General features: G+C 35.3%; 1 protein-coding gene across 1 annotated transcript in view; it reads left to right on the top strand.

Moving 5' to 3' along the window:
• The first annotated feature begins 249 nt into the window (after positions 1-249).
• Positions 250-18,896, top strand: part of LOC117115726 (transmembrane protease serine 6-like) — a 20,415-nt gene continuing 1,768 nt past the window's right edge. Inside the window, exons 1-3 of the mRNA XM_033259647.1 lie at positions 250-529; positions 16,691-16,802; positions 18,260-18,336. Coding sequence (XP_033115538.1) covers positions 413-529; positions 16,691-16,802; positions 18,260-18,336 — 306 coding nt within the window. The 5' untranslated portion in view covers positions 250-412. The remainder of the gene's footprint in view (positions 530-16,690; positions 16,803-18,259; positions 18,337-18,896) is intronic.

Raw genomic sequence — 18,896 nt, 5'->3', positions numbered from 1 at the left:
TTATAGTGAGTTATAACTCCGACTGTCTTGCAGTACAGTAATTACTTGTTATAAATATCTTTGAATGTTTTATTTTAAACAATCACTGTAAAATAAGTATAAAGTTTGTCTGTGACTAACCCGCATTTCCGGTAAATCTTTGTGCGCTGATTGGTTAAACGCCTTGTGAATATTGATGATGTACATCAAATCTGTGGAAAATCCGCCTCTTTTCAGGTCGTATATTTTTTTTCGTCAATTGGATCACACGTTGATATTAAGCCTACGGCCAGTTGTAAAAGGGGTGTAAACAGTGATCCTTTTGCAAACACGTGGGTTGTATATTAAACGGCGAGAAGATCCGAACGACGCTCAACTCACTGCAGGCTCGTGTCGTAAGCGTTCGTCCTATCGAGTGATAATCATCATCGGAATGGACTACAGATATTATGCAGTATGCATGTCTTGCCTTGTTTCTTTCATTTGTTGTCATATTGTACATGGCATGCGGCTACCATGGCGAAGCGGAAACTCTGATATAATAATACAGGTAAGTTGCAGGCATTGCGAGATTGTATGTAATAGTTGCGCCATTCTCATTTTCAGTGATTACAAAGTAGAACAACCACTTCAGTCTTGATAATAGGCCCACTCTTTATTTCATACCAACTTTCAATATATTTTATTTCTGTATCTTAATACCTCCAGGTAGGTTAAGGTTAGTTACAGTGTGTTTTGAAATAATTTTAATTAACAAATCTTTTCTACTGGATTTTATGTGGCAATATCGTCCAGTCCAGAGCGTATCATCATAATTAAATAACAATAAATAATAATAATATTTTCAGTTAAAAGAACATTATTGTCTAATCATAGGCCTACTATAAGCAATTCTTTTCTGTATTGAGAACACACAAGACTTACACTACCAACAGGTTAAAAAAAATTTTCTTAAATAAAACACAATGCTTCGTATTCCTGCTTGTGTGCATGTAAAGTCAGCCACTCACTGCATTGAGCGACGGTCGTACGATTCTCAACCGACGAATTTAACTCTGCTTCATGTGAGCGCTAGGCGACGCGATGCCGTCTGCTGATTGTCGGTGGCAGTCATTAAAAACAATCCGTTGTGTGCGCGTCGTCGCGTTGCGTTCTCCATAGAATCGCGTCGGTTAAAGATCGTCAGGCGCAGTGAGTGGCCGGCTTTAGATAGCAACACATGTTTTCCATCTGCGGCGGATACTTGCCGGGGTAACGCGAGTTACAATTGAGAACCTAGGATCCAAGAGAAAGGGGCTATTCCCCTGAAGATTCAATGTTTTATCCATTTTAATACTTTATCTAATTTGCACTTGGATAGTGTTTTTTTATTCGCTGATGCCAGGGTTTAGGGGAAAAGCCGCCCCTTTTTCCACTCCTGGATACGTCACAATGTTCTTTGTAGGAGGCTATAATAATAGTTTATTTTATATCTTGTTTTCTTACTCAACCATTCCGTCTTTACAAACAGAAAATTGTATGCTTTACAACTCACTTAGCTTTCAATTTTTTCTACAACTGTTCAAATGTGTTTTATTCTCTTTTCACTTCAAATTTAGTAGTTTTATCGGATTTTTTAGGGCGGTTTAGATTCTCCTATTTGTCTTTTATGATCTTCTTATCGCATTATTTGTAACAGTCCAATAAATCACTGTCTTAACTCACATACATCATTGTCCCGTGCGTCAAAAACATATTTTATAACTTTTCCTATATCCTTTGTATTGGTACTAGATAATCAGAAATCCTAGTTGTGTTTAATTGGACAATTGCTTACTGTATTATCTAACACCGAATACATTTTTCTTCTTATTACTAATTTGTATCTATCGCCTCATATTTTGTTCCGTTAAGAGGTGTATGATGTGTGCCCCTATCGACGTTTAGTCATTATGGTTTGGGGAAAAAACCCGATATCTTCCAATTAATCAAACAGTTTGCTTTGTTTTGTTTTCATGCCTATCTTTCTCACAATCTCTTTGCATAAAATAATACTAAATACAGACTAATTTGTGTAAGTTATTGCTGCTTCAGATCAAACATAAGATTAAAACGTCGCCACTTTTATATCGGCTTTTTTTTTCACCTTATGCCCTAATAAGAAGCTGTAGGCCTACTGCTCTTGGCGTTATTTACCAAGGCAATCTCGAGATCTTGAAGCAGACGATAAAACTCGCCAGAGGCATGGGACATATGTCTTCGGCTCTGGTCAAAATATGGCATGAATTAATTGCCGGGTTTAACAAGAGGTTTTGACCTATTTTTTGAAAACTCGTCCTAGGGTCATGACCTACCTTGAAGGCAGACTTGAACACAGTCTTGGACATCAATGTAACATTGTGTAAATTTAATTAATAAATTGAATAACATAATGTAGTATGATCTTTCCATCTTGCCACCTTACTTGATAAATCACGTTTGAGTATAGAAGGGGGTTTTAAACCCAATATATAAAGACATGGGGGAACAAGTGCATATGCATAACCACAGACACTCATAGGGTCTGGGATTTAACAGTGTTTACACTCTGCCTTATCAACTAAATTGTGCAGACGCCGTTTTATCGAATAATTTTTTTGTACGGTATTTGAATAAATAGATGTTACCGCGAATAATATTATAACGTATGATTAATACAAATAACATTATTATGACCCTCTTGTGTGTATAAATGATTTTCTAATATGAAGCGCCAAATGTGTCTATGTTCCAACGCCTCTCACATCCATAGTGATCGGTACTTCCCTCAATAGACAATAAATTTATACATGCATTACGTCATTTATCCAAGAGAACGTCGCTCTTTGCTTAGATTAATTCACACTTTCACACACGATTCAGACGCATATATAATGCGCGGCTGTTCTGCAACCTTATATTATCTCATTTCTCCCTTGCGAAGATTGAGAACTGTCGAGGTTGAGTTCGCCGGGTCGTGCACAGGCAAGTTTTAATTCAAAGTGGTTCACACTAAAGAAGGCGTTGGGTATTTCTTGCGATTGCGTCAAAACGCGTCTAAATTACTCTAATGTGAACCCAGCTTTACAATGGCACACAAGGAACTACTGCAGTAGGCCTACGTTCAAATCACACAAGGAAGCTATGTCATCATTCCTGATGATGACATAATTAATGTCGAAATATTGAATCCCAACACGATGGCGTGTATTTCAATACTTGGAGTATGTATTATACTTTCTTATCTGAGATTAATCAGTGGACCTTTCGGAAGCTAAGTAACTATTAGTAATTTCTTTATGGTCTATAGGCCTACTTATTAAAGAGAAATAACCGCGCACTTATATTTTGGAAATATTTCTCTTTAGTAAAATAAGCTTAGAAATGTTACAGTGTGATGGGATGAAAAGCTGATTACTATCACAATAAAGCTACTCGCCTATTATTTCTTTGATTTTGGAATAGAAAAGTCTAGGTATGGTGTTGGCGTATTTCTATTTCAATTCTGATGTTAAGAACAAAAATTCTCACGCGCAGTGGACGCATATTGAACATGTCAAACAACAATACCGACACTCATATTTAGCATTCTCCTCCCATCAGATTCTGTTGTTCGAATTATCAAATAATCACGGACAATCATTAGTCCAAACGCCGCTGTTTAAATTCCATGATAGTTCAGAAAACGTCTAAAATAATTTGTCAGATTGAAGCAAGTGCGTAGGAGATTATATCGCAAGACACTTAACCGCACCACAGGGTAGCGGTTGTTGGAAAACATAAGTGACTGCGCTGCGTGCTGTTCTCGTAACGGGAAGGATTCTCCGTGTCGCCATTATCTTCTATTTAGCCACCCGGTCAGTGTCAGCCAAGGTCATAAGATCGTCATGCATGTCTAACAGAGTCAATGATGATGATTTTATTTGTCGGTATGTTTGTCTGAATTTAATTAGTAAACGATGGGGTAATCGAGACATGCTGTGCTCTAAAAATCATGTCGAATTCCCCATTCTCATTATTGCGCATATATGTAAATAATTCACATAGAATGCAAATGTTATGCGACATACGTTTAATTACATGCTACTGTGCTTTCCCCCCGATGGACGGAAGGTATAAAGAAGACGTCATCATACTGATATACCATTTACATACATTATGACCCCGTCCCCAGATTTTAAGTTCTTAATGCAATATACTGGCGAAGAGAACAGATTAAACAATTATTTTGTTTGATGTATAAATGTTATTTTTACCTTTAACCTACTCCAAAGCTGTCTGATATTTTCACTTTATTTATATTTAGGAAGTTCACTATAGGACACCAATGCTTTACGTAAACTTCAATTGATCATTTCGATATTCTCTGCGTTTAAATTATTGCTTTTTGTAAAAGGGAGACTTCCACATAACACATCACCAATGCAATGGCCATCCAATATCTACTATACATAAACCTTAATCTTACAGATAAAATGTCTTCATTGGTACCGCGATATCCTGTCTTCTTTTTTAGGTAACAACGTAAAAAAGCACTGTTTATCGATCTTTGTATTTTACGAATGTACCAAAGTGCCGAATAAATACTAATAGTGTGCCGAATAAATACTGGTGTTATGTCTCTGAGCACAAATTAACCTAAGAAAATACACATACAGTATTACGAGCAAAAGTTATGGGTATCAGCAAATAAATATCAACATTACTCGCCAACAGACATAAGAAAGATTTGAGCCGAAATCGCTCGTCAATATGTCACTAAACACTACATCATCTATAACAAAAACACTTATCTTTTATCGTTGGGTTTTTTCATAGATATTTTATCTTTGGTTGTATAGTCCCTGACAACTAAATGTTTCCTAAGAATAGTCTGGAAACAGTCAGCCAACCGGTTGTCTACCTGGCGCTAGAAAGCCAATTGTAAGACATTGGGCTATTCTAGAGACGTTGACACCTATATCAGGCAATAAAAAAACCACAAACAGTAAAATTAACTTTTACAAGGAAAAGCAGCAAATTTAAATATTTAAATAAATATACTGTATACCGTAAAGGGCAGAACTTTTGTGGCGTTTAAGACCATGTTTATTATTTAAATATCTTTATCAACATTTAAAATTGTAGATTGATGTTCAAACATCATACAAATGAAAATAATTATTGACGACGTTTTAGAGCTGTTCCTTCGCTTCACAAAGACATGACGCGTCACGTCTTAAAACTACAATTGCTAAATCGCGTAATCTGGAATAACAAAAATGTAGTATATATTAAAGTATGATTTCCTGCAGTCAAGATGTTCACCAAATAATACCGTCTAATTAACACACATAGTATACACTTTAAGACATAAAATACACGCATTTGGGTTTGTAGATTTGTATACTCTTAAAACGTTTATATGACTTAAGCCCAAGCCGATATAATTATTTGTCTTATTTTTAAAATTTGAATTTAATTTTTAATTTTCAAGTTGCGACCTATAAGCTTTTCCAGTTTAATCTTAACTACACTATGAGCGTATAAGTCAGTTGTTTGAAACAGAGTGAGTGGGATTTGCACCTATACCATATAGGTCTGGTCTAACGGATGATTCTCACCTCAATCAAGAGGCTGCAGGTCCAAATCCCACTACAGACACTCTTTTCATGCAACTGAAAAAGGAACTTTTCGATTAAGGGCTATGCTTGATACAACAATAACATCTTATGTTCCTATCCATCTAAGCACTGTTATTATTATGTATCTATTGTTTATAATGTTGTTTACGGTCGTACTACGCAGCAAAATCTACTTACTGTACTATGATTTCCAATTGCTGCGACCTATAAGCTTTTCAAACTTAACCTTAGCTCCAGTAGGTGTAAGCGTTTCAGTGGTATGAAAGAGAGTGCCTGGAGTTACATTTGCACCTATACCGTATAGGTCTGTATGGTCTAACGGATGATTCTCACCTTGATAACGAGAAGCTGCAAGTTCGAATCCCGCTACAGGCATTTTCTTCATACAACTAAAAAATTAAATTTTCGTTGAGGGCTAAATGCTTTATACAATAATAACATCTTCCTGTTATTGTTATTTATCTTTTTCTTATTTAAGTTAAGCCTATAGTTCGGCTACGTTTTCTGGAGGTCCAGACTTCAGTTTGGGTCAGAGGGCATAAAGTATTAATAAATAAATAAATGAAATGATAATATTCAAGCCTATTTTCTATCAAGTGCATAAATATGACTTGACGTATTGAAACAGGTGAGCTGAAAAGTCAGCAAATCACTTAGGAATCCTTTACATGTCAGGTTGTAGCATGCTAATCATTCAAAGCAGAAGTATTCTATAAAAGGGTGTGAATTTTACTGCTCTTTAGATGTTAGCAATTGTCTACAGTTGACGCGTTAGGATGTTTTCTAACGTGTTATCTTTTTCGTAGGCGCGTAAATTTCTCAATGTACACGTGTTTACAATTTCATTCAGCAGGTGCAGCAGTTTCCCAATGTGTTGGCCCTTCGCACTTAGACTACCATTACTGAAAGAACAAATATCATGACCTTTAGTGTAGATAGGTATTATCTTCAACTTTATCGAAACGCTTTTTCATTCAAATGAACCCAAAGCTTGTGATTTAAAACTACAGGACAAACCTAATTGCATATTTATTATAGTTCACCCACCCACCTCACGGCTTCAAATTGATATTAGCTCTGAGTCTGACGTTTCATCTACTGTATGTGTCGAAGTACATTGTAAATCTTCTTGTGGTGTTTATGTTAACAGCATTCGCCGTTGATAAATATTGTCGTAACCTCAAATTTTATACGATGTAGATCGAGCAAATTCAATAAAGGCATCTTCACAATCAGCACTTCTGTAGATTGATTCGATAATTAATTGACAAATCATTACGATAAATATAATAGGACGATGTGTCATGACTTCTTCTCATAGAAGAGGATTACTGGCTCAGATGTTTTTATTTATTACAGTCTTCTTTGCGTCAGTACTTGAGGAAGACCTCTTTTCCAGCCTCCCATTTTCTCCAGCCTATATTTTTTTTTGTTGCGCTGCTGGTGTCGATAGGTTATTTGATTTAGTCGTTTCATCAGTGATTCAGAGTTCTTTGTCTTTTAATTTGAGTTTCTATTTGTTAACTCACATTCTGTAAACCATGTCAAGATTATCACATTTCATTTGACAAAAACATGTGACATGCCTAAATATGGTCATGATGACATCACATAATGACCATATATAGGCACATCATGACTATATGGGCATCCAACATTTGTTTCTCAAACAAAATTTGATAATTTGAACAGAGTTTTGATCCATCTTATTTATTTTACAATTCTTTTCCAGCTTTCTTTTTTTTTTTAAGGTCCGTAACTTCATTTTGCTTTTCTTTTCTTGTTTTAATTAATTCGTGCATCTTTCAGGCGATAATATGTCCAATTTCCAATGAACAACTTCTTAGGCTTTTGGATGAAACTGAATTGAATAAGTTGTCATAACTGATTGTTTCCCACAATCCAAGTCATTGCTTTAGCTACAATTTTCAGATAATAACTTGAGTTAAAATTAAAGTACCATAATTGCAATTTCAGTTAGTCATTATCATCATTTGGTGCCAGGTCTTTTATCTTTGATCATGCGATTCATATGCACAGTGCTGCAGTGACATGTGCAAAAGCAGTGTGTGTGGTTTTGGGTTTATGACCAAATGGTCATGAGTTCTGGTACGGTGTTGATCACACTGCTAGATCTGGATCTAGATCGGTAATTGACGAAGTCTCCAACGAGGTATCACGTCAATAGGGTTTGGTTTCATTTTGGTCACTGGATACCACAGATTCTGTCTTGTTGATATTATTATGTATATCATCTAGTTACCATGATGTAGAAACGATCTTAACAGGATATAGGCCTATTCCAATGCTGCAAGGCTGTCAGCCAGAAGAGTCTGACAATTTCCGTCAGGTTTCTGTGACAAAGCCATTTGTGGGAATCCAGGGGAAGTGAGGAGGCAGGGGATTAAGGCGGTCTCACACGTTACGATTTTGGGGGTGATTTGTGCTTATTAAGATAGCTGCGCTACAACACTTACGACTACAATATTTTAACATTTTCAATATTCTACGATAATATCGCACGCTTCTAGGACTATAGGTGTGTCGTATACATAATACCACATGTACGATGTTTTCATTAATAATGTAAATATTTCAACTTGTCTAGGTTATTGGCCTACCTAGGGAGGTAGCACTAGGGTTATAGGCAAATCTGCTAGATGGATAAGACTTAAACAAACACAAACTCACTACGCCGGTATTTCTATATTGAAGCAGTACGGTATTTAACCATCATTGACAAACTAAATTAAACTAATTGTTTTTTTAAGTTTCATTCATCGTGAAACAATATTAAACAACAAATGACTTCTCTACTAACTTATTAACATTATAACTTGTTGTAGCTAGCTAAACATGTGAAAAGCATTCAGTGAAGATTAATAACACTGGATTGAGGAATCTAAAAGGGTTAGTTGGTTAGACGACTTGTAGACTTATTATTACGAACATTTCGAGTACAGCATCGGTGTCAATAAAATCCACAAGAAATTGAACCGTTAAACCGACAGAGTTGTAAACTATTAGGAACCAAGTGCTAACTGTATGTATGCTTTGTCATGGACGATCAAAATTAGGCTTATGATTGAACACATTTTCCTCAAATAGTCACCTATTAGAGATCTACCTATCGCCCAACATGATTTAGAGTCTCTCACTACAGTATTCCTAGGTTCTTTGATTTAATTATTGAATCCCTAGTAGGACCATGCACTAATCATCGAGTTACACTGGTCAAGGAAGGTTTTGAAAGTAGACCTAGTCTAGCTTAACCAGACTTTAAAATGGAAATTGTTATTTATTCAGAATGGCACAGCGCCCTCAGTGGGAGTCTGGAGGAACGAGACTAGCTACCATGTATATGAATAAGGAAAAACAGCTAGAAGTAATAAAGCATTTTATAATACCGCATATTAACTATGGTGGACTGCATTTCTAGGCATGGTCGAGTTACGCCAACAATAATACTTTTTGTAAGGCCATGGGTATTAAATGGAGCGAATTGACCGCACTGAGTTTAATAAAATTGAAAAATTTGCGATATTGCAAAAAACTTACACACACAAGGAATACTTTCCAAGGAGCTAAAGGAGGACCAAGTTGTAGACGGTCCCATAGTGACTTCGGTGGTATTAACTTATGCGCTAGTCTACTTAAAATGACAAATCCGCATTTGTAGACGCGTTAGGATGACCGTTACACTGACCGTGCAGCTATGGCGATACATGAGACACCTTGGAAATAATTTCTCTCCTGAAACACCGCACTTTTGTAATTGTCCACCACTCAATTTGCGTAATCGAATTCCGCATAATACAAACCTGTAAATTACAAAATGTCATTCGTGATCAAAAATCTAAAAATTTTCTGTTGGTGACATCACCATCTTGAGAGTATTGACATGGATTGGTAAAAATGGTCAGCCAATTAATCAAATCTTATGTAATCATCTTTGATACGATATGACGTGATAAGATGACGAGCGTCTGTCAATGGTACCACCGACATGAATGATAAACCATAAATGATAGAATAAAGATGGAGCTATCGTATGCCAAAGCCTACCGGACACACGGTAGGTATTTCGGCCTACAAGACGTTTAGGTGTTTTCAATTATACTTAGGCCTACTTCATGCATTTCATATTCATTTGAACTTTCTCCTAGCTATATATAAAATAAAATACTATAGAGAATTCTGGAAAAGATAGTGATTCAGTTGGTCAGCCGCCGCGCTGCTTTAAATAAACGCCGCCTCAAATAAATTCCCCCTCCAGAGCCTCATTTGGAATAAACGCTTCCCTCGAATAAACACCTTGGGGCGTTTATTTTTTCCTCGAATAAACGTCCCCCTAAATGACTGTAAATAAAACTAATGGAAACAACATATTTGTCAACACATTCTACTAATGTTGCAGTAGAATTACATTCATTCTGACCTGGCTTGGATCAATAATCTTTATAATCACGCAATAACACATTTTGGCGGTAATAGTTCCACATTTGCAGTGAAATTAAGGGGCGTTTATTTAAAGTATATAGGTATTCAATTTACACCAACAAAAATAAACGCCACCCTCGAGTAAAATGTTTATTCGAATAAATAAGGTAGGCCTATGTATATTGTGCATCAGTCCCCCTCTACTGACATTCAGAAATTCTCCGGTGATTTTAAATTAGGCTTACTATATTGTTGCACAATTCTAGCCTAAAGCCTCTCACGCGATTTTGGCCACAAACAGCGAAAATTGATGTATTACGTCTATTACAAAAAAAGTTTGAATAAACTATATCACCGCGTAGGTACCGGTCTATTCTAATCCTAAAATACAAAAGTTCACGTGTACTTTGCTGCAATTTAATTTGGAAAACTTCCAATATTACGTGATCACGTGATCACGTGATGGATTGTCTAAGCCCTCACGTACCAATGGAAACCCACTGTGATTTTGTAACAACATATAAAACAGTTATGCATTTAGCCGATATTGGTAATTTAATAAATGTGAGAAAGACGACTGTATGTGCACATGTTAAAATTTAGCATATTATTTTAATAATTTATAATATTATTATAAATAATATTTATGCTACTGCTACTGTACTTTATCATCGTTCATGATCAACATTACCATCAAGATCGTCACCATCATGATCACCGTTCTTATCATTAATGACATCATTATTATCGTCACCACCATCTTGATCAATACTATCTTCATCACCATCATCATACTGTAATCATCATCATCCCCATCCCATCGTCGTCATCACCCTCATCATAATCATCATCATCCCATCCCATCGTCGTCATCACCCTCATCATAATCATCATCATCCCCATCCCATCGTCGTCATCACCCTCATCATAATCCTCATCATTTATTTTATTTTTATTATTACCATATGTTATGTAGCAATGGTGTTAATGTAGTCTTTTGTTAATTTGAGAAAAGATATTTTTACAAGTATTTTTTTTACAATTGAAAAGATGATTTCAAATCAAATATTGAAAATAAATTTTCGAGCTTATTAGCTCGGGACAAATAGTTTTTCATAGATCTTTAAATTGGTTGGTAATCACTTTAAGTTTGTCGTATTTAATATTAGGAAGCATGTAAAGCAGAGCAATTGAATCCTATTCCTCATTGGAAGTTCATTATAAGACATAAAAAAATGAATGTTATGTCGCCTATTAAATTGGAAGTTTATGCTGCCTGCGAAGATCACGATTGGTGTACACTTACCTGTAAAGATCAATTTGCAAACATACTTTTGGACATGACTTCCGCACATACGTATACCTCCTCATTGTTATTAAGTCAAATGATATATTGTGACAAGGTCATCACATTATGACCTTTCAATGAAAATCATTCTGCTGATATAAACAAAAACTTTCAGTCGTCTTCAATGTTGCGATCACCTGGACGTTTGTTTAATTGCTGGATATTTCTGTTGATATCACGATGAAAGATCCGTGTCCTTTGAAAAGCCGCCCCGCGCATAATAAAAAAAAAAAAAACCCTACCATATTCGACTACTCCACCTTTTCGGTCCTTTTCATTATCATGATTACAAGGTCGTGGTTTAATTGTAGTAATTTACTGCCGATATCACGATGACAGGAAGGTGTCCTTTGCCGTGCATAATAATTCCCCCACCCCAACCACCTTTTCGGTTCTCTTCATCATTATTGTTGAGTTGTGATCTTGTTAATCTCAAAGTGATGTTGTCATTTCTTATATTGTTTAATTGTAATAATTTACTGCTGATAACGCGGTGATAGAAAGGTGTCTTTTGAAGAGCCGCAAATAATTATCGTAACAAACCCCTGCCTATTCAACTACAATAGCTTGTTGGTCGTCTTCAATCTTACGATCACCTATATAAATGTAGTAATTTACTGCTGATATATATCACGATGACAGAAATGTGTCCTTAAAAAAGCCGTGCATAATAATTCCACCACCCAACCACCCTTTTCAACTAGGCCTACACCACCCATCGGTCCCCTTCATTATTACGCTTACCGGTACCTGTTCAATTGTTTAATTGTAGTAATTTACTGCAGATACCACGATGAAAGAAGGTTTCCTTTGAAGAGCCGCAAAATAATAAACCCCTGCTCTATTCAACTACACCAGGTTTTTGGCCGTCTTTAATCTTACGATCACCTGGTCTTTTGTTTAATTGCAGTGTATTATTGATGATATCTCGATGATAGAAACGTGTCTCTTGAAGAGCCCAGAACACTGTATAAAACTTCTCGACCGTTATCATGAGTAAAAGTGGAGGAACATAATTGTACTATAAATAATATTAATAGTAATACAAACATCTTGACCGCTCTCCGCAAAAGTGGAATAAATAATTAGGCCGGCTATATGAATAATAGTAATAGTAATAATACAAATAATGATAATATTATAATGATGACGATGATAGAAATAATTTTAACTGCTTTCTATTCTTATATTTTGTTTGGTACTCACATTCATAAAGCGCAATTGGTTCAAAATCTCAAAACCTAGAATTATAATATAGGCTAAGCCTTTAATAGTAGGCCTATAGTGGCAAATTGCTAATAATAATAATAATAACAATAACAACAATAACAACAAACAATAATAATAATAATTATAATAATAATAAATAATAATAATAACAATAATAATAATAATATTAAAAATAAAAATAATAATATACATTGTGTTTATAACATGAACATAGGGAAGAATATCTCATCGGCTAAACTGGTGGTAGCCCTGTGTGTGCACTCTTTTCCCATCCATCCCTATTCTCCTTGTTTTTCAGCTGAAGGGCTGAAATGTAAGCATAAAACACGCACCGCCTTTTGGATGAGACGTTGTTAAAGCCATTGGTCTCGTGTGCAATGTGACCCATGTGCAAAGTACTGTACACTAATCTTCTGCGAAAAGAGTTATGGATGTCTCCCGGTGTCAGTTCCCAATCACTACATGTGAAGGACCCCACTGTAAATAAGTCCTTAGTGGCCACACCAAAACAACCCAATCCAACATTGTAGTTCAAATATAACGATTAAGTACAATTCAGTGGTTACCATGGCAACGATTCAAAATATATTTGGATTCCGAGAAAATTTCGTCACTTAGAATTAATTTGTGTTTTCGTTGGTGGATTGAATGACACAAATACAAATATTTTTAATTTTCTAAATCACTTAGGCCTAATGTTATTTGAACACGTTGACATTTGCAAATAAGCTAAAATTATGTGCACAGCATCGGTGAATGAGATCGTAGGGCCGACTACAAACACTCACTCATTCACTCAAAACTATGTCAGGTCACTCAAATTGTTAGCTTAAATCGATATTTCTAAAATGAAATTTTTCAATCAAAACAACATTGGAAAGCTGTAGATATTCTATACTTTCATAAATGTAGACAATATAAACAATTTAAGGCAATTTAAGGCAATATCTTCACTTATTGAATCGCAAAGATTCGCCAATTATCGGCTCGTTTGAAATGCTTAGCAAGTTAATATTTTTGTCCGACGACCTCGATCGTCTTGGCGTCGGACCGGGGGCGGTACATGTTTGTCTCACGGGAAGGGGACTCCGCCTGACCAGACCCCCCCACCCTAGCGCTGCCACCGCCTAATATTTCTCTATTCATTAACTGATACATACCACCTAGATAAAGAAGTTAAAAAAGGAAATATATCGCATTCATAAAATTTGTTATCAACGAACAAGACTATTTTAATAGAGTCTACTATGGAAATCTGGAGCTTCTTTGGGTTGCTAACCATAAATGACGCATGCTCAGTGTGGTGCTGCAACAGTAAGACCTTTACTGATAAATTAGACAATCTACAGTTCCAGATGGCCAAAACTATACTCAAAAACCCACGAAATGTTGCAAAGGAAGCACTGAATGGCGATTTATGCTGGCAATCGATTGACTTGATCTAAAATAATTTCAGACTGTCGTATTTCAATAGATTAAAAAACATGAATGATAAAAGATGGCCTAGGTTATTGTTAAAGGCCGTACCACAAACTACAAAATGTTGTTCGATGGAAATGGCCATACACAATCGAAGATTTACTACAACCACGTAACCTTTTGAATATTTATAATATAGAATATCATAACTGGATTAAAGTGTTTATAATTAAGAACACACAGCTTTATGCTAAGGAATGGTATGATAGAGCGAAAGCAAAGCCATCACTAAAAGATTATATTAGATATAAAGGAGAAGCCTAATTCAATACTTACCTGAAGCAAGTTCTAATGAATTCCAAAGCAGTTAATCTAAAATTTAAGGCACTGTCGAATTCATTAGAACTTGCAGTAAGGAAAGCTTTGTGGTCACATTAATATTCAGGTTTTTGCAACATTTGTAATTATGATAAGAAAGAAGCAGTTGACCATTTCCAATTTGGATGTGGACTACAAACAATCAGAAACGATACATTTATTAAATTAAAAAATGAATTATATAACTGGACCTTCAATCTGTTTGGGATAACTTTGAAAACGGCTCTTTAGAATATAAACACCAAAGCTTATTAGAGAATGAAACCGAGGATGTAAGCCAAATGTTTTATTTCTACTGCAAACAATATCTCACTGACTCTATAAAATAACCATATACTCCCTACTATTGCAACTATTAGTTTTAATTTTTCCCCGTTGCTTACTAATCGATGTTGTACTTGTCTGTTTGCAGATTTACTGTAACTATCTGTGGATGTGAGATACAGTTATCTTATGTGTAGGCCTATTCATTTTTTGAGTTCGCAAGTAAACACAGGTGTAGTGTGGGTGCGCGCATTTAATATTTATACGTGTTTTTTTATTTATTTTTTAAAATAAATAATAGTATATCTTGTATATCTTTGTGTTAATTCGAATTTAGCATCTTCATTGTTTACTCATTAGTTTTGTATTGTTTCAAATTTTTACTGTATTGTGCCACTGTTCGAAAAGTAAATACCTAATAAATCTGAATCTGACAGTGACAGCGATTGTATGTATACCAGGCTTAGGGTCACTTAGTGTCTTAGCTACCCAGTAAACCGTGCCAGATACCCTTGTCTGTCCGCAACAGGAGCTGTTGGAGCAGAACACCTGGGTAATCACTATTTTTCACACAGAAAACTGACTTTCTCTTTCAAAGCTAAGTGAATATGAATGTTGTATATGCATTTATAAAAATATGGCTGGACGTTCACCATAATGTTGACATATCGAATTTAGTTCTAATAAATACCTTTCTTACAGAGGGGATAAAACCAAAAACAATTTGAGTATTGAATGGAGCAAATTGCTATCAATGTCTTCCAGTATTTAATAATATGATAGTAAATAATATTACTGTAGTATATTAAATAATAATGGTGATAATAATAATGATAATAATAATAATAATAATAATAATAATAATAATAATAATAATAATAATAATAATAATAATAATACTTGTTAATTTTAGGTGGTTTAAGTTGTATCTTTTTCGAACTTTCTTTGTTTTATATCAAAACCTTTGTGTATTTTTCTAATCTGCAGGCCTATTTAATGCTTAATTTTTAATGACCTTGTGGAAGTACACTGTCTTTGAGGTGAACGAGTTTTTAATGTATATTTTCGAGAATAAATAAAGCTTTTGATTGATTGGTTAATTGAAGTATGTACTAGGGTCTTTAGAGCGCACATGATGAGCCCATGATTAACCCGGGGAATGGTATAAACTTGCGTAGTATCTTTCAGAACACACTGAATGATGCAACTTATTAGTATTATCTACGGGAGGCGTGGGGTTTCTGTAGCGTTAATTGGAATTGCTGTGAACGATAGAACCATAATTGTTTTTAAATTGAAATAATCACATTCCCCCATATAATCATTAGTGCGTGAATAATGGTGGTCGACTAGATTGTTGATAATATTATTATAATTATAGGAGGACGTAATTGACATCAAATAAGAAATTGAATTGCCAGCTATTTAATTAGTCGGTAGGGGCGGCTTAAGAGGGGAATAAACAGGATTTATCCCCTTATTGCCAAAATGTATGTTTTTTTTTAATGACTTTCAGGTAATAGCTTATGAAATTGGCCTGAATTTAAATTTTGTATAACACAATATAAACATATTAGTGTATAATTCAACAGCACACACGTCATGAGGGGACCATACTGCCATGGTAGTTGGTTCAAATCATAAGAAACTTTTAGTAGCCCCCACCACTAACTGTGGTTTACAATAAAGTAGGCCTACCTCAACTTTAGTTATTAAAATATCATACCAGGGTTACAGGGCAACCCTGAGTAAGCGAGGAGGTTCTGTCTGGATGAAGAGTGGGAGAGGAGCTTCAATTTAATTTATATTATATAAACAAGTTATCATTTCGTCTGGTGATTATTTAGTTCTACTTCGGTATTGAGCACTCCTACCCTGATGATCTTGAATACTACTATACAGTGGTACTAAAGAAGTCTCCTCCCCGCAATGGTGCCCATTCCGATCGGATGTGTGTATAGGCTACTTCGAACATAAAATGATGAGATTCTGTATTATTTTATCTCGGCAGCAATTTCCGTTCTCAATGCAGAAGTTTCGCTGTTTAGATGGTAGTCTAATTGATCTCGCCAAAGTGTGTGATGGCCATAGACATTGCATGGACGATGAACTCTGGTGTTCAGGTATAGAGACATTTCATTATTTGTTTACAATACATCACCATTAATTTTCCAAATTCAGTCAAATAAAGTTAAGGCCAACTCAGACAGCGTCGGCCGACGCAGCCCGACCCAATTTATCGTCGGGGACAGTCTTAAGCCGTCGTGAGAAATATTAAACATGTTTAATATTCTACGACGCGACTGCCCCCGACGCAAACCATCGCGTCTGCGTTGAACTCACACAGACCCGACGCGACAACAAATCGCGTCGGGCTGCGTCGTACGACGCTGTCTGAGTTGGCCTTTAAACTTACAGTGGTCTGTGAAATAGAAAAAGCTCACATTTTTTCGTAATGTAGGGAGTTCTTATTTATTATGTACACATTTTCATCATCGTTTCATCATTATAAAAAACACACTCCGTTTTTAAATATTTTGATGTAAGTGGTAGAACTAGTTTTGGCCAATCTGTTTTCCTATACAGTACTTGATAGCCTAATTTGTTCGTAATGTAGGGAGTTCTTATTTATTATGTACATGTGTTTAGATCATTTATTTATGTTGTTGCTTATGTTTCATCATTATTAAAACACACTCCGTTTTTCAATATTTTGATGTAAGTGGTAGAACTAGTTTTGGCCAATCTGCTTTCCTATACAGTACTTGATAGCCTACAAAATTTTAGCGACATATACTGTAAATATAGGCCTATATATCTATTTAAAAAAAAAAAAGAAGAAAAGCCTATTGTGATAGAGCAGACAAGCAATTGAATATAACGTGTTACAAATTACTGCTCGGTGTACCGGATGTAACCATTAAACGCTCTTCAAATTAAAGTCAGCTGATTCCGATCGTTTCAAATAGATTGAGGTGTAAGACTTACTCAAAACAGTTCGGGTCAAATGTAAACCATAACATAGCCAATTGTCGTGGAGAACTGAAAAGTACAAGTTAATTTTATTAAAATAAATCACAGCTTTTGGTTTTTGAACATGGTTTATTCTTTTTGTCGTGAAATTGTCGTGACCATGTTTCCTTAAGTGGATGTGGATTGAAACCTGGTGTACATTGATGTAGGACCTACATAAACGGTCTACTGTTACACCACAGCAGGCAGCCTATGCCTATTAGATCAAGGTAATTCACTAATCACTAAAAAGACGTGCACAATATTATTTATACTGTTCCGTAAATACAAATCATACAAATAGGGTGTGATAATATCAATGGACATACCTCTGGTATATTTAAATTAAAGGTTCCATCTTACTTGGTGCCGTGGGTCGAGGCTCTGGTTCTCGTTCTAGTCATGATGCCGGATCTCATAGATATTGCAACGAAGGAGTACGGTATAACACGTACATTAAGCGGTCATAATGTCAAGAAGATAACTCGATAGAAGCACCATAGTTAATTAATCTTTAACCAATCGTCATTTTTTTTCTATTTAATTATTCTTCTTCTCGTTTTTGTAGCTTGTAGCGTTGGAACTACAGATGGCGCTTTCTCGTGTGAAATAGGCGGTGAATCAAAGTGTATTGCACCAAAACAGGTAATTACTTTTTGCTTTATGTATTAAAACAAATTGTCGCATTTTCTCTTAAACGCAGTGCGAACTGAGTGAAGATCCCCGGTAGGGGTTCAAGGATCGAGTGATCCAATTTAAACCTTTACCTACGGTATAAATTTGAGTTTGTATTTGATTGATTTTTCCTATTAGCATGGTTTGGGAGAACAGTCTTTTTGACTGAAGATTTTACCCAGTATAAAGAACAAATAAATAAAAAATAAATAAAAGTTATTTTCTGATAAGTTTTACAAAAAAAAGGAAAAGAAAAATTCCAAAAAATAGGAGCGCGCGTACGCCCCTGACGCCCCCCTCCCACTAAAATCAGCAACTGATGCTCTTATTTTGTTCTTATTTTTTCACAATTTTCAAATATAGAAAATTATTAATATCACTGTGCTGTATTAACAGCTAAGATTTGTTGGTTTTCTATTAAAAAATAAAAAATAATCCTCATTTCACTTTAGTACCTCAGCCTCAAATTGTTCTTATTTTGTTCCTAATCTTTAAGCAATTTCAGCCTCAGTCCTCTTACAAATATATAT

Source organism: Anneissia japonica, unplaced genomic scaffold (assembly GCF_011630105.1).
Source record: "Anneissia japonica isolate Jap-2015-1 unplaced genomic scaffold, ASM1163010v1 scaffold3262_len730253_cov190, whole genome shotgun sequence".
NCBI lineage: Eukaryota > Metazoa > Echinodermata > Crinoidea > Comatulida > Comatulidae > Anneissia > Anneissia japonica.
This window is presented reverse-complemented; position numbering and strand designations above follow the sequence as displayed.